This window comes from Pochonia chlamydosporia, chromosome 2 (assembly GCF_001653235.2).
Source record: "Pochonia chlamydosporia 170 chromosome 2, whole genome shotgun sequence".
NCBI lineage: Eukaryota > Fungi > Ascomycota > Sordariomycetes > Hypocreales > Clavicipitaceae > Pochonia > Pochonia chlamydosporia.
This window is the reverse complement of record NC_035791.1, coordinates 2543188-2569281: the sequence shown is the minus strand read 5'-3', so window position 1 is coordinate 2569281 and position 26094 is coordinate 2543188. Positions and strand designations below refer to the sequence as shown.

The following is a 26094-nucleotide window of genomic DNA, read 5'->3' as shown; positions in this document are numbered from 1 at the left end:
TTGTAGTATATGTGACAGTAGACCCAGGCTGTTCTATATGCTCAAATGTTTTGAGATGCCGCATACTTGACCTTTGTTGCTTTGCGACTTCAGTGCACGCTTATCGATAAGCTCACGCGCCAACACCGATCATCTGGGTTCGCAGTTGCGACCACGACAAACAAAACCTCTTTTCCTCCTCGACATTGTGCGTGCCGCTACCTATCAACGGCGTATCTTTATGAAGCGCCATGGAGCATTTCGCAACAGTGTTTTAACTATCTCCTGCTTACGCGACCGAAGCAATTGATTCACCCGCTCTGACCAGCTTGGCGGTTTTAACACCTGTCCCGTCCGTTGCAGCCACGACTACAACTCTTTGCGCCGACCCCACGAGACTCCGTAAACCATGGAGCAACCGACCGAGGGGCCTATTCCGTCGATAGCAGAGCCCGGCGTCAAAGCTTCAGGGCCACTGCTGTACACCATGAGAAAAGAGGTGGCAGAGTTGCTAGGAAGACACCAGACTGGCTTCCCGGGAGCTCAGCCTGTCAGTTTTGCGAGACAGCATCTCGACGAACTGCAGAAGCAAGAGTACGGCCCCCGGCCATTCATTTATCTCACCAAAAATTTACAGGAATCCACGTGCTAACTGTGGTAATCTAGCTACTATGTTTGCGAAAAGTCGGACGGCATTCGGTACTTGCTCTACTCCACTGCCGACGAAGAAGGCGGCGAAGCGCACTACCTCATCGACCGCAAAAACGACTACTGGTTCCTCACCAACAGGAACCTACACTTTCCTCTGGAAAACAATACGCAGGCTTTCCACACGGCCACCCTGGTAGACGGGGAGCTGGTGTGGGACGCCCTCCCCAACGGCAAGAAAGAGCCGCGCTTCCTTGTGTTTGACTGCCTGGTAATGGATGGAAACAAGCTCATGGACCGAACCCTCGACAAAAGACTGGCCTATTTCAAGGAGCGATTGTACCTGCCATATAAGAAACTCTTCAAAGAGTATCCTGATGAGCTGAAATTCCAGCCCTTCTTCGTGGAGATGAAGCCGTTTCAGCTAGCCTACGGAATCGAAATGATGTTCAAGCAGGTCCTTCCCAGTCTAAAGCATGGCAACGATGGATTGATTTTCACATGTCGCAATACAGCGTACAAACACGGCACGGACCCTCATATTGTGAAGTGGAAGCCTCCGGAAGAAAACACCATCGATTTCCGACTCAAGCTGACATTCCCGCTGGTTGAGCCCGACGAATGGGAAAGAAAAGAGGGCATCACTGAGCCATTCATTGATTACGACAGCGTTCCAAAGTCGGAGCTAACGATCTTTATGGGAGATAGCGGACCAGATAAGTACGAGCGCTTTGATAATTTGTACCTGACGGAGGAGGAGTGGGAGACTCTAAAAGGGTTGAACGATCCTCTGAACGATCGTATCGTCGAGTGTAATCAGGATGATCAAGGACGCTGGCGATTGCTTCGCTTCAGGGACGACAAGAGCGAGGCCAATCACAAGAGCACGGTCAATAGCGTCCTGGAAAGCATCAACGACCGTGTCTCGGAGAAGGATTTGTATAGAAATGCTGGCCCCATTAGAGATAGTTGGAAGGCGAGGCAGGCACGGTCGAACCAGGAACGTCGCGATCGATAGGGCGGTCATCGACCTGCTGGTTAGAAGGGTCGAATACCTGAGGGAACGGGTGGTGTTTTATGGCGCAGTTGGACTAATGGTGGACTTCTTGGCGTTTGGTAGACTTGAAGCTTGGTTCGTGTAGGATTTTGTACTAGCGTGATTTTGGCTATTAAACACCAATGCTGAACTGGTCATTTACGTTTTCTTTTTACTGCTCCATCATCAACACGTTCTTCACATAGTGTGCAACATAAGTATCTCATGTACCATGTATTGATTTAGGTTAGTGCCGTAGTTCTCATTAATCTAACCATCCAGAATCTCAAATCAAATCAAATCTACTCTCCCACACTTTCACCCCAAAAATCATCCCTGAAGAAATGCACACAGACGCCAAGTCTGTACGTCATGCCATGCATCTCATCTCCTCATCTCACATCACATATTCTCCTAAAGCCAAATCCGAAAAAAAAGAAAAACTCAAAGTATAAATCAAGAAAGAGAAAAAAACCAAACATACGCACTATCCTTTCGTGGTCAAAACCAAAGAGTTCCGTTCCAGTTGTATTTCCGTCATGGTACATCAAAGCATGAACATGAAGACGGCGATGAGCATGATTGTGCAGGCGACGTTGCTACCGCCGTTGCTGCCACCCCATCCTTTTGGCTCTGGGCGTTTATTGCCAGCTGAGATGATGATTGGGGTGGTAATGGAGGTGGATGTGGATGTAGTGTTGTAGCTTGTGTAAGCGGGAGGGTAAACGTCAACGGTGGTGGTTTCAACGGCTGGTGGTCCGCCTGTTTCGGTGACGGTTTCGGTGTATGTGCTCGTTGGGGAGGGGGACAGGGAGGTTACTTCGCCTGCGAGGGAGGAGGAAACGCTCTCGCTGGGGGTGATGGTGATGGTTACCTGGGAGGAGATGATGGTTGTGAAGGTAGAGAGGCTGGGTTGGTCGGAGACGCTGACGGGTGGTGGTGAGCCCCAGAGGTCAGAGATGGTGAGGGTTGTGACGGGCGTGGCGTAGGTGCTAGTGAGAGGCCAGCTCCAACTGATTTGGACGTCTGTCACGGTGGAAGGGTCTTGAGAGACGGTGGCATCTGGAGGTCCAGTGGTGTAAGTGATGTCTGTTTGGACATTGGTGACCGTTGCGGGATCCTGGGAGACGGTGGCGTCTGGGGGACCGGTGGTTAACGATACGTCTGTTTGAATGGCAGTGTAAGTGGATGGGTTGCCGGAGAGAGTGACGTCTGGTAGACCACTCGTGTAGGAAACTTGGGTGTTGACGTTGGTGACAGTGGAAGCTCCCGCGGTGACGGTTACGTCTGGGGCAGGATATACCGTGACCACAACTGTTTCTGTAACGCCTGCCGGGCAAGTATCATCGGTGACACTAGCTTCGGTGTACTGGACAGGTGATACAGTAATGGTTGTGGTGCCGGTTGTGGTGCTGGTCAAGGTGCGTTCCTCGGATGTGCTTTTGATGCTGTAAATGGTTGAGAGGGCAGTTTGGGTGCTAGATAATTTCGCTTTGGTTAGAATTACAGCAAGTTATCAGCGAGGCGTAGCCCAACTTACGAAATGGGAACACTTTCCGCGGCAATCTCTGTGGCAGACTGAGCAGAGGCAGCTGTGGAAAGCTGGGAAGCTTCCGTGACGAGTCTAGATGCAGAGATTGTTCCTGAAAGTCCCAGAGCATTGGCTGTGATTGCATCGGCAGCGGATTCGAACAGAGCGGCAGTCTCATTACAGTCAGCTCGGATGGCGAGCTGGTGAGCAGCCTTGGAGACCACGTATTCAGCATGGATGAGTTCAACAGGGGCGCGAAGAGATGGAACCGGACCTGGAATCGTCAGCTCAAAACTTCACACTCTTCGCTCAGGTCCAAAAACCTACCAAAGAGAGAAGCGACAATGAAGAAGAGGGCGGCGGTGAACATCAATCCCCAACCCCAATAGGTGAGCATCCACACAGGTTTCATTGCTCGGCGAGTCTCTTCCTCCCGAGACAGCGAGGAAACACGCGGCAACTCTGCGAATTCGCTATCCTTCATGGCTGTCTCTGTGAGTATCTGTTAGTCGACGTGATTGCAGAATACTTGAGGTGATGAGTCGAACTTACGTTGAAAGTAGAATGTTTTATATATGAAAAGAGTGAATACTAGTTCCCTGATGACCTTTAAGAGTGTAAGTTACGTTTGAAAGGCAAGGTCTTTTCGAGGACCCGACGGTTTGCTTGCTGTCCCCGGTACTAGGTGATACGACAGCACCGAAGCAAACGGCTGGAGATGAGAGCGGAGGACAGATAACGCACAAGAGACTGGAGATGCTGCAGATTTGTGCAGGATAGCTTGGGAGCGGAAATGGACAGTCGTGGTGTCTTGTGAGACGGTGCGAAGCGATAGAAACGAGCGTGAAGGTTGGAGAGTGTTGAGAGGGAAGGGGGGCAAACATGATGGAACGGCCGAGTGTTTATTTATTTTTGCTTAAAGAAGTCGGGGCATTACGCAGGTAGCAAGCATGTGAGAGAAAAGTGAACTTTGGAAAAGTGTGTCGGTGTGAATCAAAGCTGTTTGGCGGTTGGCGAGTGGGGAGAGTTGAAAGTTGGCAGCTGGCAGCTGGCAAAGCTGTGAATCACGTCAAATCTTCCAGGTGAAATAGATGAGGGGAGATTGTCTGGGAGCAGCCATTGTCAAACGACACATTGATGATCCAGGAGAGCTTGGTCTGGATGGTCTCCTGGATATTGGAGTGTTGGCATGCCCTTGGCAAGTCAAGTATGAGGCCTCTGGTGTGGCAATCAGATATCATTGATCTTATTTGAGTACATGGAGCTATTAATTGATCTCATGGGCCTTCATGGTTAGAGATTCTGCGTAGACGTCGTCCAAAAGGGCAGGCTGTGTCACGGACAAACGGATGGCAGCATTGGCTGGGACGTTTGCAAGCCGTTACACGGACGAATCTCAAACCCATCTGATGGTTAGATTGAAATGCTGTGCAAGTATATGCGAGGTTTGCAGATTGTATTCCTTTGATTGGTTTTGATGGAACTGAAGGAGTGGCTATGATGCCGGACTGCATTGAGGGTGAGCTGCCAAGCTGCCTTCTTGCATACCTACCTAGGTGAACAAGGAAGCAGACGGATATCTTTTCGTTGCATATCAATTACAAGAAGGATGAAGTCTATTGTCTATTGAACTGGGCCCAATATTGTCAACCTGAACATATTCTAATACAATGCTTCCCAGCATAGTGTCTCTTGGAGCAATTACATACCTCGTCTCCCACTTGCAAGCGTAGACTTTTCAATTTCATGCCACCGTCAACTCGAAGTTAATAAAGTTTCGGTATTACTCTCATTGTCATGTTGCAGCCCTCTCCCTTTGTGAAAAATACGTGCTCGTTTCCTTCCATCCACATTCTTGAGAGGGCAGACATGCGACGATCGATGGCCATATGCTTTGTCTATGCCATCTTTGTAGGAGGAGTATCTGAATACCTAGGTACGTAGGAGCTTGCATTTCACAAAAGGTTTCACTCAGCCCCCAATGATAGTTTCCAAATGGAGCAGTTCGGTCGCTTCGCCAGAGTGGATATTCCCCGACGAGATTAGAAAGAAACAGGGCCGTCCTTATGAAATGCGGTTTGAGAACAGTTCAAGAGCAAACACGCGAACTTAAGTGAATTGGATTTGTAGAGAAAATCTACAAGCAGAATATCCTCCATGAATTACCCAGAATCCCAGATACTGGGACCAAGCCGCCTGTGGACCTTTTGGAGACGCTTGACCTGTTTAGGAGCCGAGTGTGCATGTGTGTGGAGAGCTCAGCTTAGCTCCTTGGGATTGCTGGGCCATCTGATACCAGATTGACCATTGACACCGTTGACCCGACCTGACATCTGGACATTCACCTCACGCGGGGCGGCCCTCAATGGGGTCCCCAATGCCTACAGTGAGTGGCCAGGCGCGTCCGTGTCGCGTGTAGCACGAGGCAAGGCGCTAACCACTCTCTAATATCCTGCATGTGTGGGTTACGTCGTAGCAGTCGTAGCTGGCTCGAGGTCCGACATCCACTCAACTTGACCCCAGTCCAGTTCTGTCCAGTCCAGCCCAGCCCAGTCTGGTCAAATCACTTCGGAATCATTGCACCACCACACCAGACTCCTCCGTCTCCCATCCCGACTCCCACCAGTCCCGTTTTCCGTTGTCGAGTTGGCAATCGTCGCACACCATACCCTGGAAAGCTTCCCTCGTTGACTCGTCGCGCATTTCGGCTTGTGCACTTTTGTCCAGACCCGTCGTGGTCCTGCGTTATCTCCCATCCGACCAACCGTGCGATGTCGTGACCAGCTCTGCGCACCACTCGACACCAAACACTCACTACGCGATCCTTATTGATTTCCTCCGCTAGTTAGCGCGTCGTCAGTCTTGTCTCGCCTGTCACATCACCGACAACACGTAATCTACCTGCTCCCTCCACAACATGCCGCGACGCCGCACAAGGGCCAAGGAGCCCGATCCTGTCGAGGACGTCGAAGATGAGCACATGGAAGAGGACGTCCCAGAACCCGAGCCAGAACCTGCGTCCGCCGCCGAGCCAGACGCTGCTGTGGCTGACGGCGATGATGAAGATACGGAACAGCGCAGTCTTGAATTCGACGAGGAGTTGTCATGGCGGCCTGCGAAGCCTATCCCCAGTGCAACTCTGCTGGATCGTCTTGAGAGGTTGTCTAAGGAACTCGCCGAGTTTGACCAAGGAGCCGTACAATTGGATTCTCTCAAACCAGTTGCCGCCAGTCTGGCGCATCGCAACCTTCTTCAGCACAAGGACCGAGGCGTAAAGGCCTATACTGCCTGTTGCCTGGTGGATATCTTGCGTCTGTTTGTGCCAGATGCGCCCTTCACGGATGATCAACTCAAGGTGCGCGCGTTGCTCAATTGTCCAGAACCTGTCATGTAATTCAACTCATCCACTAACGCGTCCTCTTTGCTTCCACCTAGATGATGTTTACTCTATTTATCAAGGATATCCTACCAGCTCTGTTCGACCCTACGAATCCCTATAATAGCCAGCACAAATATGTATTAATGTCCTTGTCTGATGTCAAAAGTATTCTGCTTATCACTGAAATTCACGGCGCCGACGATTTGTTATTGCGCCTCTTCAATTCGACATTCGATGGCGTGTCGACAAGCTCTAGGGCTTCTAATGAGGAGCAGGTGGCCAAGGACGTTGAAATTGGCCTTACCGAAATGCTCATGGAGGTAATTGACGAGTCTCCGGGCAGTATACCTGCCACTGTCATTGATGCCATCATTAGCCAGTTTCTCAGGGCCGCGCCACCAGGAGGTGGTCGCAACAAGGAACAGAACGGCAAACAAGCGACCCTGTTGCATAAAACGGAACCAGCAGCCTACGTCATGGCCAAGAACATCTGCAATGGATGCGCCGACAAGATGTCACGTTATGTTAGTCAGTATTTCAGCGATGTCATTCTCAACGCTTCAAAATTTGCGACCAAGAGCAATGGCTTCCGTCAAGCGGATGAGTCCGATGAAGAAGATGGTCATTCTGGTCCGTCAGAGGCCGATTTGAAGAGCCTCCGACAGGCTCATATGCTAATCCGAGAGCTGTGGCGAGCCGCTCCCGCTATTTTACAAAATGTCGTTCCCCAGCTCGACGCGGAGTTGTCCGCCGACAATGTCCACCTGCGACTGATAGCCACCGAAGCCTTTGGAGACATGATCTCTGGCATTGGAGCTGCAGGACCACCAGCGCCTCCCGCTCTCGATCCTGCGGCCTACCCTCCCCTGCGCCTAATGGATGATGCCATCGGAACTCCTCCAGTAATTGACACCGAAACCAACGTGTTGACACGGCCATACTCACCGCAATCGTTTGCTCAAACTCATCACGCCACTTATCGCAACTTCGTGGGCAGAAAGAATGACAAGACGGGGTCAATTCGTGCCGCATGGGTCACCGCCGCAGGTTATATTCTGTCCACATCCGCAGGAGGAATCGGCTTGAGTAGAGAGGACGAGGCCGAGCTGGTTAAAGGTCTCGTGGACAAGCTCAACGACAGCGAGGAAAAGGTGCGATTGGCCGCCGTCCAAGCCATTGAGCTGTTCAGTTTCCGCGACGTCATTCTGAAACTCGGCGTCACGGGCGGAGTAGAGAAGGAGGGCTCCATCTTTGCAAGCTTGGCTGATCGCTGCCGCGACAGAAAGCCGGCTGTTCGCGTCGATGCCATGGTTCTACTCGGGAAGCTGTGGGCCGTCGGCGCTGGAGAGATAGCAGACGGTCAGGAGGCAGTTACTGCGTGTCTGTCTGGCGTTCCGTCTCGCATCATTAACGCATTTTATGCCAATGACCCTGACCTCAACGTTTTGCTCGACCGGGTCCTATTTGAGTGTCTTGTCCCGCTAAAGTATCCCCTCATCAAGGGCAAAAGTGGGAAGAGTGCCGCGGGATCTCAAGGCAAAGGCGGTGTCAGCGCTGCAGACCAGGATAGAATACGAGCAGAAAGGATTCTTCTCATGCTGAAGTCGCTTGATGCATCTGCTCAAAAGGCCTTCTTCGCCATGCAAGCGCGTCAGCCACAGTTCGCGAAAGGCGTTGGCATCTTCATCCAGCAGTGCGAAGCTTACAACGGAGGCGTCATTGACGCGAATGAGGACAAGGTCAAGAAGACCTTGACCAAAACTTTTGAATGGTTAGGCGCCTTTTTCCCAGACCCGTTGAAGGTCCGAGGGGATTTGCAGAAGTTTGCCAAACTCAACGACCGCCGAAGCTATCAGTTGGTTAAATACGCCATTGAATCCGAGAGCGACTTCAAGACCATTAGGCGTGCCATTAGCGAGCTCATTACCAAGCTTCAAGGCACGTCTGCAGCTGTTTGCCTCGATACACTTATTCCCTTGTTGTATCGATCCAGCTGCCTCATGTTCAACCGAAGCCACCTAGCCACAATCATGGACTATTCCAAGAGCGACAAGGATGGATTCGCTGCCGTTGCCCATTCGGTACTCAACGACATATCCCAGAGAAACCCGGACATTTTCAAGGCTCATGCTGAGGACTTGCGGCGGGAAATAATAGAGCAAGCGCCAACTGACAAGAAGAGCAATGATGCCGGAGTTGTTGATATTCTCAAGGCCTACTCGTCGTATGCGAAGAAGTATCCCAAGGATATCAACTATGATAAAAGTTTTACGCAAACCCTGATGAATTATGCGCAGTATGCAACCCCTGCCAGAGCCGCGAAATATGCTGTCAATATTCTCTTGGCAAAAGGTGACGACAAGTGTAAAGTGACAGCGACGAACTTGCTGCGAAACATCATGAAAGGTCTGGACTACGGCTCACCGCACTTCTTGGCAAGACTAGCATCCATCGCTCAGCTTGAACGGCTTGTGCCGTCCGTCACGGCGGATTCAGAAAAGGCTATTCATGAGTTGACACTCAATCAGATATTGCGCCAAGTACGCACAGACGCCGAGGAGAAAGATCCGTCATGGGTTGATGACGCCGACATGAACGAGGAACTGCAAGCCAAGTCCTTGTCGTTGAGGATCCTGGTAAACCAAGCCCTTGCCTCTGAGACTGAGTCCGACACTGAAGAGCGAGTCAAAAGCGTGTTCAAGCTTCTCAGAACCTTTATTGTCAAGGAAGGCGAATTTTGCAAAGTTAAAGATACCCCATTACATCACAAGAAGCGCCTGCGACTCTTGGCTGGCCTTCTGATGTTGAAACTCTGCACAGTCAAAGGGTACGATGATAGTTTGGAGCCCACCACCTTCAACAAGATGGCAGAGTTGGTACAGGACAGTGAACTCCAAGTCCGCAGACATTTTATGGAAAAGCTGCAGAACTATCTCACACGAAACAAGCTCAAACCGCGATTTCATACAATCTTGTTCCTAGTCGCCTTCGAACCTGCATCAGATCTAAAGAACCGGGTCGAGACTTGGATACGATCCCGAGCACGGTACTACGACGACAAGAAGCAACGGGTAATGGAGGCTCTCATGGTTCGGCTGATACCGCTACTGGCGCACCATCCGGACTTTAGCCCAGAAATTGACGACTTGGTCGACTTTGCGAATTATTTCTTATTCTATCTCAACACAGTTGCCACGGAAGACAATATTTCCCTGATTTACAGATACACAGAAAGAGTCAAGCAGGTACAAGACGGAATCAAGCCTGAGGCTAGTGATAATCTGTACGTGCTTAGTGATCTCGCGTCGACAGTAATCCGTAAATATCAGGAGCGCAGAAGCTGGATCTTCCAAGCGCACCCCGACAAGGTTGGCGTTCCGGCAGGACTTTACACTGCGCTGCCGTCGACCGAGGTGGCACAGCGCATTGCAAAGAAGCTCTACATCCCCGACGAGATTGACGAGCGGTTGGATGATTTGCTTCGCGCAATGGACCGCAAGAAGGTGAGAATATCCGCCCAAACATGCCGCGACTCAGCACGGTTTGAAGCGCCTGACACTAACGTTATCTAAATAGAAGCGCAAGTCTATCCATGAACACGGCGACCCGCCAGCTAAGCGGGCAAGAACACAAATCAAGACAGTCATCAGGGAGAAGTCGAAACCGAAATCCTCCAAGTCGTCGAAGAAGAGTGCCAAACCCAAAAAGGTACCCAAGGTTAAGAAGCAAAAAGAATCTTCATCCGCCGCTCCATCTGAGCGCCGCCGTAGTGGACGCGCCCACGCAGTATCCGACTACAAGGAGCGAGATGACGCCGACGACGAGGAAGAGATGCTCGAGGGCGTAGCAGAGTGGGACTATGGCAAGGTTGACTCTGACGCAGAGGAGAGTGGAAGTGAAGAGAGTTCAGAGCAATCCGACGATGCTGAATCAGGCAACGAAGATGACGAGGATGACGATGACGAGGACAAAGAAGCTACAACGAAGCGTAATGGTTCTAGGGGCGCGGCGTCGTCGCCAAAGGGCAAAGCATCTGTCAAGGCAAGCGTCTTGGCGAAACTAGATCGCACATCGAGAGCCAGAGGCCGCGGCAGGGGGGCAAAGGACGATTCAGAAATGGATGTGGACGAGTAAATTCGTCTTTTTTATATCGGCTTTAGGATGACAGGAGCAGCAAGTCTGGATGGATAGGTCACGCACGGAATTGGAATTAGCTTGTCGCTGTTTGAAAATAATGCTGGGCACTAGTTGCGTTTTTTGTTAAAGTACTCTGTTGTGGGCAATTTACCTACCTAGGTAGTGTATGAGGGTTGATACGGGGGTAGTAAAGTAGTGTTAAGATAGGAGTTTATGACGCCCAATTGTTGAAACACGATACCTGTTATTCACGCACAGCGTCAGATGTGATGAATCTTGAAGCGGTTCAATTCGCCTATCCTAATTCTCCAATGCATACTCTCATGTCCCACATCCACACTCTTCCTCGTTCAAAAACCAACTACCCATACAATGGCAGTTACAAGCAAAACAGAATCAAGAACTTCCTACGCCAACCGACCGACCATACGGAATCCAAACGACTTCCCAAAACGAATATGTACAAGAGGTGTTTCTAAAAGCGCCAAAGCAAACAAATCTACAGTTGTCTTCTTTTTTGTCGTTTAACAAATACAATGTAGTTTCCACCAATGAAGCGGCTCTACGAACTCGGTGCACCGGTATTTTGCGCCGCCAATCGTTGCTGGACCTTCTTTTGGTGCCCTGAGAACTTTAGATGCGCTTCGAACTTTTGGGCAGTCATGTCTGGGCCGGGGGTGTACAGCTTCGTAGCGCAGTCGAGACACCGGATGCGTGGGAGCCAGGCGTACTTAACGCCTTCTGGGAATGGCTGTGATTGCGGCTGGACGGGGAGTTCGGTGACGGGATCGAGGTAGGAGTATTTCATGATGGCTTCAAATTTGTCTCCGTTGGGGTATTGCTTCTCTAGGTCTTTGAGGGCGTTGACGAGCCACTCTGGTGGAGGGGGCTAGAGAGTGATGTTAGATGGTTGTCCAATTTGATTATGCGTTTAATTTGTAGTTTGGGGGGGGGGGGGGGGGTATTTAACTTACAGCTGGGGGAGGTGATTGTCCAGGGACAGGAGGAGGAGCAGGGAGACGTCCTAGCTGGCCTGCGGGAAAGGAGCTGGAGCCACTTCCTGAAGGTGCTGGTGCAGCTGCTGGTTGAGGCGTGGAGGATGCAGAAGTTGGTGTGAATGGCGTTTTGGGTTTCGGTACGCTTGATGTGCTTGGCGCTCTAGCATGGGCCACCACCGGCGTTTGGGGTTGCGAAGGTGTCTTTAAGTCGCGATAGTCGCCCTTCATCAGTCGTCTGAGCTTGTCCTTGTGTACCTTCAACGTAACCCATAGGTGAGAAGGCTCTTCTGTCTCTTCCCGGCCGCGACGCGACGTCCTGGTCTCGTGGTGGTGTAGTGAGCCAGTCTCGGGTGTTTCAGAGCGGCCAAGATTAGCCATCCTCTGCTGTGCCGCCGATGCCGCTCCTCGCATACCCCTTGTGCGTGCCGTACCGGCCATTTGTGAGGGTGCAGGCGAGTCGGGCGATGAGTCCTCGCTCTCCTCGGACTCTGAAATTTCACCATCGCGAGCCGTTCTCTTTCTGTTTGCTCCCGCCGTCCGCTTGTACAATCGGCTGTCTTCGACATTCTCGGCGGCACCAGGCAGGACAGACGACACAATGAGAGTGCGAATCGTCCTTTGTCGTTCTCTGAGATCGGGGAGCTGTGGTCCACCGCGTCGGTTGATGGATCGTTTCTGACGCCGCTGTTCGCGAGAAAATACCATCTCGTTTCGCTCCAGGTCCGCTTCACTGAGCTCATACATGTATGGTGCGTATTCCTTAGCTTGCTGCTGTGGTCGGAAGACGGTAGGGAGCGGTGTTTGCAAGAACGCAGACACAAGATCCGAGTCCTCGACCGGTCTGCCGTCAAAGGGATGTCCTATGCTGTATAAACTCTTGGTGAAAAGCTGGGCCTGCTCGCGAATGCAGTGAGCAATTGCCGTCGTGAACTCGCCCGATAAAGAAAGGTCGCGAGCCATGTTGGCGGCAAATTCTTCCGGCGAGTTATGAGGGTTGTTGATCTCCCATTCGAACTGATCTACCAATGTATGCTGGCCAATGGTGATGTTTAGCTTGATTAGGATCCGCATTTCGTCATTCTTATAAGCTGAGTACGGAAGTTCTGGGTCCAGGGCGTCTTCCTCCGCGAACGCAAAGGGATAGAAATCGTTGAGCTGTTCCCGCATCTGCAGAACAATTTGATCAAATACCGGCTGTGCAGCAGGAGGCTTCAGTCCCATGTCCTCCACCAGCTGCGCAGCGAACAGCTCAACAGCCAGCAGTCGTTCGTGCAGGTTCCAGGTGAACGTGTCGCGAAGCTTGACCTTATCCCACTCCACCTCGAGACGCAGCGGGACGAGCTCTTCGTGTTGTTCAGCCTGCTTCAGCATGTCCTTGCGAGCAAACTTGAAGGAAGGCGTTGTTCGTCGCCCGGGTCGCGGCTTTTGCGCTGGGTAGACAATTCGAGACGCAGGCTGCTGGTTTTCCGTGTATCCGTTCCCAAATCCATTGTACCCTTCGCCGTAGAGCCTACTCGGCGGGAACCAAGGCTTATACTCGTTGCGAACCATCCTGTATTCGTGTATCTTCTCACGCATCTCCTGTGAGGATTGTCGTGTCTGGTTGAGCTGTTCACCCAGGGCGGCACTGGCAATGGAGTCGCGCATCGTGTAACGCTCGACCATGAGTTTGTTGAACGATTCCTTGGTCCTTACGGGTATCTCGGACGGTGCCGATGTCTGCGAAGCATCTTTTTCATCACCAGGTGGTGCAGACGTCGCAGACGTCGCGGTCGGCGTCACGCCTGTCGCCGGCGCCGACGTGGCTGGTTGTGTCGCCATGGTCGCGATTGCTGGGCGCAACAATGTCGCCGCGACAATGCGGCAGCGTCAAAGGGGTCAATCAGACGCGCAGCGGCCGTTGTGGATAACGTAGCGCAGGATATCGTTGGTTTTGGGGTTGCGTGCGATGGCGACGGGACGAGGCTTTGATGTTGAAATGACTTCGAGGAAGGGTTTCTTTGCTGAACTGGAACCGGCAGCCTCCTATTGCTGGTTGGGAACCGGCGCGGAAGGCTGGCGAAGCAGGTACAGCTACAGCATCCATCGTGGTTATCCCGCGTGTGATGCGGTACTAGTACATTATTCTTCCGGGCTACGGGGCCGGGCTGAGCGGGCGAATTGGAGTGCGTCCTTTGAATATGCCTGTCTCCACTTTGGATCACAGGCTGATTTATCGTCAACGAAATCGTATAAATCGATCAAAACGGCTGAGGACGGCAGCTACGCGGTTAAGCAGTGGTGTTCCGGCGACTGACCGCGTATAACAGTAATTGGAATATTCAATTTCCCCTATCAGGCATCACTTATAGCCAGCCATCATCGTGAGATTAGTGACCGGGGCTCTTCGTGGGTGTGACATACATCTGAACACTGGCAGAGATCCTGTGGTGACTTCACAAGCCAAGACTATTCACTATTGTCAAGTTCCACGTCACACAAAGGACCATCATGACATACATCGGTGCTTAAGCACTAAGATCCACCACCGAAAATGCAAATCAGAAAAAAAAAGGCCGCAAGGTTGAGTGACCGGACGAGCAGAGCAGAGCGCAGCATAAAAGTATAGGGTAGGCAGTATTCGCGTCAAATTGGAACTTGTACGGAGTGAGGACCCGAAAGCTCAACCACACGCAGCCCTCGACAACAAGCATTTCGTCTACCGTGAGCTACACCAGTGTTTTGTCAACACAGGGAGGGCATTCCATGTCATCGACCTCACAATATCACAAATCATCCACCAGGTGTTGGCGCCGCAGCCCTGGAGAACTTGCAGGCAAACACCAAATACCCACATTCGGGTGTTCGTTTTGTTTGTGGCGGCCGGCTCAGGCAATGCACGCGATCATTATGCCCACAGAAAATAGTCCAGCCCAGGGTTTCCTCCCAGCGAACTTAGAAAGCAAGCAGGGTTTAGGTCGGGATTCGTCCCAGTCCTGCCCATTCCAGTCCCCCATGTACGGCGATGGAGCACCTGAGTAGCCTTTTTTTTTTCTTCTTCCTGGCCATTTGATGCGACGTCAGTCATTCCACCGAACAGACCAGAGTCGCGCATGGGTAGGAACTGACCTTGGCCCTGGCCCCTCTTCTCTGCCACCTCTGCCACCAGCCAGCCAGACCAGACCAAGACCAGACCAAGACTCGGGCAAAACTCAGCTCCCAGCTGGCGGCTGCTTCCCACAAAGACAGCTCCTCCCTCATCCACTTTCACCAGACTCTTCTCCAACACAACACCTTACTCTTATACCACAGTCCCGTGTTTTGCAATTGAACATCGCCCATCATGTCGGACGAGAAGGACGCCGTCGGTATGTAACTTTTGTCTGCTTCGCACACAACCCCCAAGCTTGGTCCATTGGCTCTCGTCTCTCTCTAGAGCTGGACACAAAGAGCTGTGCTGCCCCTCTTTCCCACGCACAGAAACAAATCTACCCCGCCATAAGTCTATGCTGCACCAGCCAGAGCCATGAGCAGTTACCAGACGACCAGCCAGTACAATAAACGGCTCTGAAAAACGGCACACGACCACAACTATCACAGTACTTACCGAGTACTTACCGTCATATATTGCAAGCAATTCAGATACTAACGAACCGCGTCAAGATTACTCCCTCAACAACCCCGATACTCTGACCAAGTACAAGACCGCTGGTCAGATTTCCGAAAAGGTCCTCGCCGAGGTCTCCAAGCTCTGCGTTCCGGGCGCCAAGATTGTCGAGATCTGCCAGAAGGGTGACAAGCTGCTCGAAGACGAGGTTTCCAAGGTCTACCGTGGAAAGAAGGTCACCAAGGGTTAGTCATAGACACTCATCGTCTGGAAATTGTCGCTCTGGTTGCTGATCTAGTGCATCACAGGTTTCTCCCATCCCACCACGGTTTCGCCTGCCTCATATGTCACCCCCTACACCCCTCTTACCTCCGATGAGAGCGAAGCTGCTGTTGAGATTCAGCCCAACGAGCCTATCAAGATCCAGCTTGGTGCCCAGATCGATGGCTTCGGCGCCATTGTTTGTGACACTATCCTTGCCGGTCACAGCAAGGACGATGCCATCACTGGCCGTCCCGCTGATCTGATTTTGGCCACCCACTATGCCAATGAGCTGCTCCTTCGTTTGATGGTCCCGCCCGGCCTGCTCGCTCAGGGTACCGACGAGGAGAAGGCCAAAGCTGCTTCACAGAAGGCTCCCACCCAAGCCAAGATGACCAGCCTCCTGGAGAAGGTTTGCGAGACATACGAGTGCAATCTCGTCGAAAGCACCACCTCATGGCTGTTTGATCGCAACGAGATTGAGAGCACGAAGAAGATTGTTCTCGCTCCCCAAGATGGTGGCAAGGGCGAAGGTGTTCCTGCGACCTCTGAGGTCTGGGGCGTTGAGATGGGAGTCTCACTGGGCTCTGGCAAGTGCAAGAACCTTGACCAACGTGCAACTCTGCACCGCCGTACCACCCAGACTTACGGTCTGAAGCGTCCTACTTCTCGCAAGATCCTCTCCGAGGTCCAGAAGAAGTTCGGCACCTTCCCGTTCAGCTTGAGACAGCTTGAAGACGAGCGCGATGCCAAATCAGGTGTTGTTGAGTGCGTTCGCGGTAATGTTTTCCGCCAGTATGAGCTTGTCGGTGATAAGGACAACGCCCCTGTTGCCCGCCTGCTCACCACCATTGGTAAGTAGAGCCTCTGACCAGGTACACCCGTAGCTTGCAAAAAACTAAGTCTGTATACAGCCATCACCAAGAATGGTATCACCAAACTGGGCGGTCCCCCTGCTCTTGACTTGAGCAAGGTCAAGTCCGATAAGAAGATCACCGATGAGGAGATTCTTAAGATCCTGGAGCAGCCCCTGGCCAGAAACACTGGAAAGAAGAGCAAGAGCAAGAAGAAGAAGAAGCCCGCTAAGAAGGCCGCCGCCGCCGAGGACTCTGATGACGATTCCGACGACAGCGATGAGTAAGCATGGCGAGTGCAGGAACACAGGGTTGGACGTCTAGAGGAGGATTGAGCGCCCCCTATTGAGTTTGCGGGCAACAGAGTTTCCTGCTCACCGCAAACGCCTTTGGGCAGGACAAATGAAATACCTTTACGGGCAGTTGTAACATGGGAGTCCGGCCAGTTTGCGCCGTGGAAGTGTTCCACGTCATGGACAACACGTGCATCTCAAAGTTCTCAACACACCGCATTTGGTTGGTGGTAGCGCGGTCTCGGAAACGAGGACGCATGTGAAGTACGCAGCAGAGGGTTAGTGAGGCGAGGCATCTATCTAGACAACCACGACTGTTCTGACGCTTGGCAAAAATAATGCTCATGGACCGTTGACTGAATGAAACGTGAAAACACAATAGACTGAGTCACACTTGAATATATGGGGGTCTAAAGCACACAAGAAGTGTCTTCTGGCTACATATGTATATGTACGCTATTTTTCGTGTGACACAAGGCGACCAACGCCGCCACCCTCCACTCGTATCCCCATACGAGGTAGAAGCCCAATATTTGAAGCTTCAACGGCACATGCAGCCACAGAGGCTCACCGGCTTCCTCTGCTCTGACGTCTGGTACAATGTCCGATTCCGGTGATGAACTTTAGCCCGACTTTCCTCGTCCGATCCCCGAGGTCCAGCCGCCAATTTACATGTCCTTTCGCCAAAGGTTCCAGAAGCTCTTCATGCGGTTGATCTGGCCAACAGTAAAAGAATTCCTGCAGACACTACAGGAGTATTAGCACACTGCTACTCCTCAAGAACCCGGGCAGCAATAAACTTACTCCGTGCTATAGTCCATAAAGTTATTGATAGGATCCAGGCCGGGCCACTCGTCTCCGACACAACTGTCCGGAGCCACCTTGGGACAGCCTGTAGTCGGTTCCGACTGAGCAGGAGTGTCATCCACAAGATCATTTGCGTCCCAGCAGCCGCCTTGAAAGGTGTGCAGCAGACCAAACCAGTGGCCAACCTCGTGGACAGCAGTCATCCCCAGGCCATAGCCTGTCAGGTTGCCCCCGGGCAGTGCGCTATAGTGTACAGAGCAGCCATCTTGGTTAAATCGAGGGCTGCCCACCGGTCCGTATTCTGGGAATGTGCAAACGCCGACCACAAAGGGGTCGCTGGTAGGTGCCGGGGTGATGTATACGTTGAGGTCTCGGTACCGTCCCTGTCGGAGCGTTTTCTTCATCACCTCTAGGTCTTTGCCATTTGCCCAGTCTTTGTTGATGGTATACTTGATCCTCCTTCTGCTGAAATAGATGCCCGTGCCGCTGAATGCCTGGTTGAGGACTTTGTGCTGGTCGTAGACGGCTCCTAGCTGCGATTTTACCCGTGTCAATTAGCTCATTCAGGATCAGGATGTGCGAAAGCATAAGTAGGCTAGGTCTGGAGAAAGGGGATGATCACACGTACGGGGACGTAGCCTCCTGGTCTGGTTTTGTCCCTCGAGATAACGTGGTAGTATACTGTAACGTTGATAGCTCCCATGCTCATTTGGCCTTGTGAGGTCAGACCTTGTTCTGCGGCTCGAAAGAAGCTGGATTGTTCGAGGAACTCGTTTGTTGGTGCTTCAGTGCCGCATGTGAGTCTGGGTGTTTGTGGGCGGGCCAAGGAGACGGCCAAGCCGGCCAAGCTGGTTAGTATGACAGATTTGACGAGCATTTTTGGAGTCTTGGACAATCCCTAATCAATAGTATTATATTGACTATAACAAATCTTTGGTTGTCTGATAACGCTGGCTAGTGCTTCATAACAGCCGGCGATGCGAGGAACCAGTAGCTCTTTATAGTTGGCAAAGTCACATTGAGGTAGCTGGTCCTTTTGCCTTTCGTCAAACGCGGTTCGTGTCCTCCGGCTCTAGCATTAGCCAAGAATCGTCATCTTGATAAATCCGAGAGCCCAAGTAGAGGAAGGTAGCTGCCAAGACATGACGCCTCACCTTTTTGCCCCTCTACGACTAAGAAATAAAACCACACGAATAGTTGCCGACTTATCAAAGCTCTCGAAATTCTGGAACAGGAATGTGTACCGGTTAACGCTGGAGGTCTTTGACCCGTTTGCAAATTTGTCAACCGTCTTTACCTTCCTTGTTAGACAGATCGCCGTCACCTGTGCAATTTGAAGGAGTCTGGTCTGGCCGTTTTGCAGCCCGTGCTTTCATGTTGGGTTGGAAATCGCTCTCCTGCGGCTTAGTACGGGGGACAGTGCTGATCAGGGGGTTAAACATCCTCGCGTTATGCGGATTTAGGCACTTGTCAGTGCTTTACGTAGCCAAACGAGCTATTGTATTTGCCGTGGGTACTGGTAGACGTTTGAGTAACAGCATATAGCGTGATGATTAAAAGTTTCATCTGGACTTGGGGATTTAGAGACTGTAGTTTTAAACTGGGCGTAAACCAGTATCCCAAGGACAGAGATAGTTAGATGTTGGTCATGTGGTGATAACAGTTGGACGACGTATACATGTAGGATTCGGAGTAGGGTCTTGAAGTTGATATGTCGGGCCAACGGGTCAACATACCTACCTAGATAGGTAGTTTTTGCATTGTTAGCCATACTCTCCATATCTAATAACTTACGAAAACACAGGGTATCGAGTGGTGCTATTCCAAGGGTGATATCAATAGTATGTCAACGACGCCAGTTCTAAACGCTTACCTCAGGCACTGGCCCCAAATGTTATAATATATTTCCCTCCATGTCTCTCTGCATGCCTGCCCGAAATCCAGCGCTGCATGCTCAAACGCAAAGAGTCTACATCTTACCGTTCGTAACAATGGGGTTTATCAGGTTTATCCCCATCTATTAGTCGCCATGGGATTAACTCTCCTCATCTCTAGCAGCATCTTAACAATTCGCAATAAGCTTCTCTCTACCACTCTCGCCAGCGGAGTCCATTCATATACATCACCAAAATCAGTTTTGATCCCTCCTTTACCCAGGAGAGCACAAACTAGCTCTATAGTACCGCGTGTTACTGCCCATGCTAGTGGTAACTAGCTCTTTATATCCTGCAAGGTTTACCCCTGGCGTATATATCAAGAGAAGTGCGGTATCTTATCTCTTCAAGAGGACTGCTTTAAACAAGAGGCGTGGATATATGGTACTTGTAGTATCTGGCGTCAAGGTCAACGGCGTACCTGTAGCGAACAGGGTGAAGCCGCCACGATCATGTCAAACATTAACATCAATCTTCACCCTTTTGTCGTACAAGGCTTTGTTGACGATCAGCCCGTTCGCTTGGGGAGATAAAAAAATGGAGAATGCACATGCAGCTGCGGACTAGCAAACAAGGAGCAGGCAGTCCTGATTCCTGAATACGGGAGGCCACTTCTGGTTTGCATGAGGCTGCTCAAACCGAAGGGGGGCTGTTATGAGCATGAAAAGTTAAAATGAGGCTTCAGCATATTGTATCTTGAAAGCTAGACAAACAGGGCCGTTGAACCTGATTACTATTTGTTGTTGACAGCCTCGGGGCATTCAACCACTGCACCATGTGAAGGGGGGCTTGGATTGGGTTGCATGTCTCATCCATTGATTGCATGCAACGGAATGAACGGCGCCGCTGCCTGGTCCGTTTGATCACATTGCTGCCATTTTTTTTTAGGGTTTTGTATCCCTGCAGAGTGAAGCATTTTGAACCTAGAGTAGACGGAGCTGGCTGGGTGGCTAACAGGGAAGATGGTACGACTTGCGGAAAGTGAAGCCGTGACGAGGCGCAACATTGAATAGAGTCTGGTCTGCTTTGGAGGAACAGATCACCACAAGTCTGGTCAGTTAGTTGGTCTGGCGCTTGAGTGACAGGACACGGAGTGAGTCCAACCTAGTTCGTGCTCCAAATGTCATTGTTTGAATTTGACGGACAGAGGGGGAGCTCGGTACTGGTGGCTGTTGTCCTTGTCAAGATTCGAACCTTGATAAGGTCAATACATTCAACTTTGAATGTTTGATCACTTGATGTATCCTATTGTGTCTGGTGCAATTGTCCCCCCCCTCCATTGGGGAGGCTGGGCTGGTGCATAACAATTACAGTGCTGCCAGCAAACTGACAGTGCAAGCGAGTACAGTGCACACCCACTGGAGCTCGGCTAATCCCCAGGTGTTGAGTGCTGTCACCCTTGTCCTACAGGCGCGACCAGGGCTGGCCCCTCCCAACTTGGACATTGAAGGCAATTCAAGTCAATTCAAGGCATGGCATGTTCCAGGCCCTGGACTCAAGACTGCATCTGGATCCCCCACGAACCTTCTTCCTCCTCTCTTCTTTATAACCGCGTCGAACGCACCGAAAAAGCGCGATTCAGTAGCTGGAATCCATGCTACAGCTCGAGAACCAAGTAAATAATCCCCCAGATTCCCCTTCATCGCGTGTTATTGCTCGCCATTGCTAACCGACCCTTTTCCCAGGCTTGAGTAGGTGCGTTGCCTGGATCCCGCGACCACCGCAAGGGGCGCGCATAAGACGGGCACACCAAAACCTATGAACCACGGGAGGCGAATTTGTTGGAACACAAGCACACAACAATGATATCATCAAGTACGAGGGCCTCACGGTCGGCCTCGCGATATTCGAGTCCCGCGCAGCCAAATGGAGGACAATTCAGTAAACCTTTGGAGGTGTCGAGGAGCTCCGCCAACGAAGGGTCGCGATCCTTCATGCAGCGATGGTTGGAACCATCTGTACAGAGCAAGCCAAGCTACGAGGAGGCTGGGTTGGCTCGCGGTGGAGTAGTGGAAAACATGGCTCCGCTGGGAGCCCTGCCCAAGGCCAAGAAACTCTTGGGCGAGAATGGAGTGCCTATGCCTACCAGGAAAATTATACTCAAGACTTCTGGCGGTGATTCTGCGAAGAAAGAGAAGGCGGCAGCACGCGACGTGTCGGGCAAGGATGACGGTGATGTGGTTGGCATCATGTCCCCAGCGGCGTCACCCCCGGCTTCCCCCTTATTCCCGCCTGCACCCTCCAACAAGAGGAAGTCTCTAGCTGCCAGGGTAAAGGATGAAGAGGAAGACGACCAGGAGTACGATCCGAAGGGCGTTTCACGTCGCAGGCGCTCTCGCAGAGTGTCATTGCCGGTGAAGAGAATGATGCCTGCAACAGCGACAACGGCGGCAATAGCAGCAGCGGAACAGCCGCCTTCTCGGGAACGTCGGAGCTCTACAAGCATTGTGCTGAAGCCGACGACTCCAGTTAGCCGTGTTCAGGCTCGAAGTGAACCTGAACAACGGGGATTCACAGACAAGGTGGTGGATGCAGCTGTGGAGGAAGCGCTCAAGCATTATCGATACCCAACTGCTTGGGCCCTCAAGACTCTGTACGAAGAAAAGAGCGGCGACCAGGATTTTGTGGCCATGATTCAGGATGTTTTCAGCCAGACTGCTGACGAGGAAACAATGGGCGAGTTTTTCCGGCTGATGGAACAACGGAAACGTGAAGGCAAGAAGGACAATCGAGGGTGCTACTTCTTCGTGCCCCCAGCCACAAACAGCAGATTCACACCACACAAACCGATAGCTGCACCGTATGCGGACCTCATCCACGAGCCAGAGGAGCTACCCCAGGAGAGCACGACACGAGCAGCAAAGAAGGTCAAAACCAGTCACCGAGGCGCTGGGGTTGGGACATTGGCGGGAACGCCGCGAAGGAAAGGGGCTGGGGCTGTGAGTGCGAGTGTGAATTTGGGTGCGACTGCGGCTGCGAGTGCTGGCAAGAACGACAAGGCGACTACGGGCATTATCAAGGTCAAGACACCGGCATCGCGAAAACGGGCGCGACGGGACTCAGGGTCCAGCGACTCATCTCTTTCCACGGCAATCAGCATGTCCTCTCCCGAAGTGAGGGTGAGCAGTCTCAACAGCCCGAGTGCGTTTCGAGGGGCGGGACATGGAGCTGGGCATGGAGTAGGAGGAGGGCCAAGAGCCACCAGCTCCCATTCCACCGGGGCCAAGTCCAAGTCCAAGTCGCAGCTAGAGTCCACCACGGCCATGTCCCAGACTGCGCCAAAATCTCGGCCAATCACCACCCGCGACAAATCAGTCGCCTCCAGCAAACTCGTCGTGTCCAACTCATCCCGATCAAACTCTCCCACCCTTCACAACACATCCCGTACACGCGCTCATAAATCGTCTTCTTCTTTTGTTGATGATGCCAGCATGCCTGGCCGGGTCTCTGCTGCAGACCTCTTCCCCAACCTGAATGTCAAGTCTGCAGACACGCCAGTCTCAGTCTCAGTCGCCGTCTCAGACTCAGTAGCCAAGGACGCTGAAATCGACGTCCCAAATCATATGCCAGAGGAGGATGAGGATTCTTTTTGGGACCGCCGACGGACTGCGCGGAGGGTTACAAACAGTTTACATGCTCAGGAGAGTTCTATCCGAGGTCCTGATGCTGATCGCGAGACCACGCCTGTTAAGAAGACCAGGCGGACGCGCCAGTCTCTTGCGGCCTCTGTTACCACAAGGGCGACTCGTTCAGCCAGCAAGCGTCCCAATGACGATATAGAGAGGACAGTTTCGCCTATTGCCTTCTCTTTGGCCGGAGATGGCAGTTCTACCGTGGGATCCCGTGCTGCCACGCCCACGTCCCTGCGCCCCCCCAAGAAGCAGAAGACGGGGTTACGCGTCAAAACATCGTGAGTTGACCCTTTTCCTTCCAAGAATGCCTTTCAGCACCAATTTTGAGAGCCGTCCGATGGCCTCCTCTTGCTCTTGGGGTATGCGACAGTCTTGCGGTGAATGAGGTGTCGGGTTGCGCGCTGTGTTTTTGCTTCAAGTGGCAAACACGCTCACACTTCACCAAATTTTCACCATGCCCATCCCAAAGACGGAGGAGACTATTGCGTTGATTGCGCTCATCTCAAACCAAGCCTCAGTAAATTTTTTTTTTTTTAAAATTTATACGGACACTGGAAGACTTTCAAGGCTAACAAATCATGCACAGGCCGGTAAAGAAAAAGGGCGGTGCTGCGGGTGTGCCCCGGCCACCTCACGAGGCAAATTCTTCCTCTCTGAACGGCCTCACCCCGAAGGATCCGGTACGTTGTGATTTTGTTTTCCCCCATGATACGGTATCGCGATGAAATCATGTCGATTTCAAAGCGACATATGGTTTTTCTAGCACATTTCTTTCATGATCAACAAGGGAGCGCGATGCAGATTTTGCCATCGGGGGTCCTTGTTTCCGAGGGGGCCACACCATGTTTTGGGTAGCACCGCGGAACCAGGATCACCACAACGCCTGAGCAGTTTGCTAGTGGCTGCAGCCAAGTGCATGTCTGCAATCAATTCTGTTTTGTCACATCTCCGAGTGGAAGATGCTGAAAGATTTCCCCAACCGATCCCAACACACGGGTGCTGAAAAAACGGCGGACTACAATGCACAATGCAATACAAATTACAGCCAGGCTAACAACCCACGTCACAGAATGCGGACAATGATGAATATTGTTCGGCATGCGGAAACACGGGCGACGTCGTGTGTTGCGATGGCTGTCCGCGCTCGTTCCACTTTGAATGTGTTGACATGGTGCAATCTGATGATCTCCCTGATGAGTGGTACTGCAATGAGTGTCTCATTCGAAGATACCCCTCACGCGTGCCCATTCACAAAGGAATTTTTGGGAGCGCTCTGAACAACCTGGAAAAGAGTATTCCGCGCGCCTTCAGCTTGCCCAAGAGGGTGCAGAACCGCTTTGAGGGCGTCAAGGCTGGTGCTGACGGCGATTATGAAGAAGTCGTCAGCAACAAGCCGGCAAGGTTAGTCGCGTTGTTCCTTTTTGATTCCAAATTTCATGCCCTGTTCTGCCCTTGTTATGCCCTTGTTCTGCCCCGTCGCTGTCTATTTTTGTGTCTTTGTCACCGCTCATACCCCTTTCAAACACATTATTTTACTTGTTGGATGCTCCGAGATGTATTTTGTGCGACTGAGGACTTTTTTTCGTTCTTTTTTTTTTTTTTGTTTTGGCGTCGCCAGATCTCATGATCGATCCCTCCTCCCCTCTCCTCCTTGCGCCCGCGTGCACTGTGGCTAACCAGTGGCTCAACTCAACTCAACAGAAAGCGAAATGGCACCGATGAACCCGACTTTTTCAAGCAGCGAGAAGATGGACAAGCCGTCTTGTGCCATTCTTGCCAGAAGCCAGCAACTCAGATCAGGTCCATCATCCCTTGCAGCGTATGCTCGTTTTATTGGCACATTGACTGTCTCGATCCGCCGCTTGCTGTGCCACCTGTCCTCAAGACTTGGCGTTGTCCCGCTCACGTAGATGACGTCTTGATTGAAGTGCCCAGTCTCGCCCCAGCCCACCGCTTCCGCAAGGTCAAGGGGAATCAAACAATAACCCCAGCTTTTGGCCGCGGCGTCAGGAACAATGGCCATATTGAGATTGACTGGACCGATGAGCCCGAAGAATCTGAGGAATCCGGCTGGCCCGACTATCGCTCCTTTGGCCGGACCTACAAGCTTCCTGCCAAGGGTGTTGTTCTGGACTTTATCGAACAGTAAGTTACTCTTGCCGTTCTTTTCGTTTTCTTGATTTGTGAGGAATTCTGACCAACACTCCTCGTCGCGATAGGTTGCGGAACAAGGGCGCTGGATATGGTCCTCGGCAAAATGAGTCGAAGCTGATTCCATACCCAACTCCGCCATGCCAACGCGATTCCACGAGCCCACTGCTTGGCTCTGCTTTGGATCGCAAGGTGGGAGAGATGCAGGTGTCTCTCAATTTGATAGGGCTGCAACAGCATCGATCAGATGGTGTAGACCAACTCACCTCTGCCCTTCTGGTAAGCGCTCAACAGGAGCAAATTTTAATCTCGGCACGTTTTTTGTACTGACCACGTCACAACCATGCAGTCGACTGCTGACGACAATATGCTATCACTCATGGCCAAAGGCAATGCCGATAATATTGCCTCTGGCGAGCTCACCGCCACCGATCGTCTTGGCCTCCGTGCCATGGTCGCCCAAATGGACGCCATGAGCACTCGCATCAGACAAGTATTGGCCGAAGATAGTTCTACGCCTGCACCTCAACCCATCAAAGCAGAGGCCAGCTCCCCTGTAACGGAATCCACAACAGGTCTCAATGATCCTCGCGCAGAGAAACTGGACCCTTCTGTCCCGGTAACTGAACCAACACCTCCCTCTACAGTCGATCACGGCGAAGGAACCATGGATCTCGACTAGAATTTCAGAACAAACATACCTCACAACCACCCCCTTCTCGCCTTGCGTCAACGCAATGTTCACACCATCCCCTTTTACACTCTACCTTTATAAGTTCTAATACGCTTTTTGTAGAGATTCAGAAAGCAAAAATCTCAGGAATACATCCTAATATACCCCTTACTCTTTGTTCCTACCCCTCACAAC

At 51.8% G+C, this 26094-nt stretch overlaps 7 protein-coding genes across 7 annotated transcripts; 4 read left to right on the top strand and 3 right to left on the bottom strand.

The window, feature by feature from the left end:
* Positions 1-388: 388 nt before the first annotated feature.
* On the top strand, positions 389-1645 carry VFPPC_02896 (mRNA capping enzyme alpha subunit; the record flags this gene model as incomplete). The annotated part of the gene is made up of 2 exons (XM_018282475.1): positions 389-573; positions 646-1645. The coding sequence occupies 2 exons, from the start codon at positions 389-391 to the stop codon at positions 1643-1645; spliced, it is 1185 nt and encodes a 394-aa protein (XP_018146957.1).
* A 565-nt stretch (positions 1646-2210) lies between these two features.
* VFPPC_02895 (hypothetical protein) lies at positions 2211-3678 on the bottom strand (the record flags this gene model as incomplete). The annotated part of the gene is made up of 3 exons (XM_018282474.1): positions 2211-3141; positions 3204-3468; positions 3522-3678. The coding sequence occupies 3 exons, from the start codon at positions 3676-3678 to the stop codon at positions 2211-2213; spliced, it is 1353 nt and encodes a 450-aa protein (XP_018146956.1).
* A 2433-nt stretch (positions 3679-6111) lies between these two features.
* Positions 6112-10707, top strand: VFPPC_02894 (bimD protein; the record flags this gene model as incomplete). The annotated part of the gene is made up of 3 exons (XM_018282473.1): positions 6112-6549; positions 6630-10076; positions 10150-10707. 3 exons carry the CDS (start codon positions 6112-6114, stop codon positions 10705-10707), a joined length of 4443 nt encoding a protein of 1480 aa, XP_018146955.1.
* A 565-nt stretch (positions 10708-11272) lies between these two features.
* Positions 11273-13529, bottom strand: VFPPC_02893 (SWI-SNF complex subunit; the record flags this gene model as incomplete). The annotated part of the gene is made up of 2 exons (XM_022428296.1): positions 11273-11599; positions 11685-13529. The coding sequence occupies 2 exons, from the start codon at positions 13527-13529 to the stop codon at positions 11273-11275; spliced, it is 2172 nt and encodes a 723-aa protein (XP_022284573.1).
* Positions 13530-15030: 1501 nt separating this feature from the next.
* Positions 15031-16696, top strand: VFPPC_02892 (curved DNA-binding protein; the record flags this gene model as incomplete). The annotated part of the gene is made up of 4 exons (XM_018282471.1): positions 15031-15055; positions 15351-15539; positions 15603-16409; positions 16470-16696. The coding sequence occupies 4 exons, from the start codon at positions 15031-15033 to the stop codon at positions 16694-16696; spliced, it is 1248 nt and encodes a 415-aa protein (XP_018146953.1).
* Positions 16697-17370: 674 nt separating this feature from the next.
* Positions 17371-18386, bottom strand: VFPPC_15574 (metalloprotease; the record flags this gene model as incomplete). The annotated part of the gene is made up of 3 exons (XM_018293327.1): positions 17371-17449; positions 17507-18042; positions 18138-18386. The coding sequence occupies 3 exons, from the start codon at positions 18384-18386 to the stop codon at positions 17371-17373; spliced, it is 864 nt and encodes a 287-aa protein (XP_018146952.1).
* A 2859-nt stretch (positions 18387-21245) lies between these two features.
* VFPPC_13351 (Zinc finger domain-containing protein, PHD-finger) lies at positions 21246-25908 on the top strand (the record flags this gene model as incomplete). Its single annotated transcript, XM_018291128.1, has 6 exons — positions 21246-23353; positions 23662-23755; positions 24145-24476; positions 24777-25220; positions 25295-25505; positions 25576-25908. The coding sequence occupies 6 exons, from the start codon at positions 21246-21248 to the stop codon at positions 25906-25908; spliced, it is 3522 nt and encodes a 1173-aa protein (XP_018146951.1).
* Between the last annotated feature and the right edge of the window lie 186 nt (positions 25909-26094).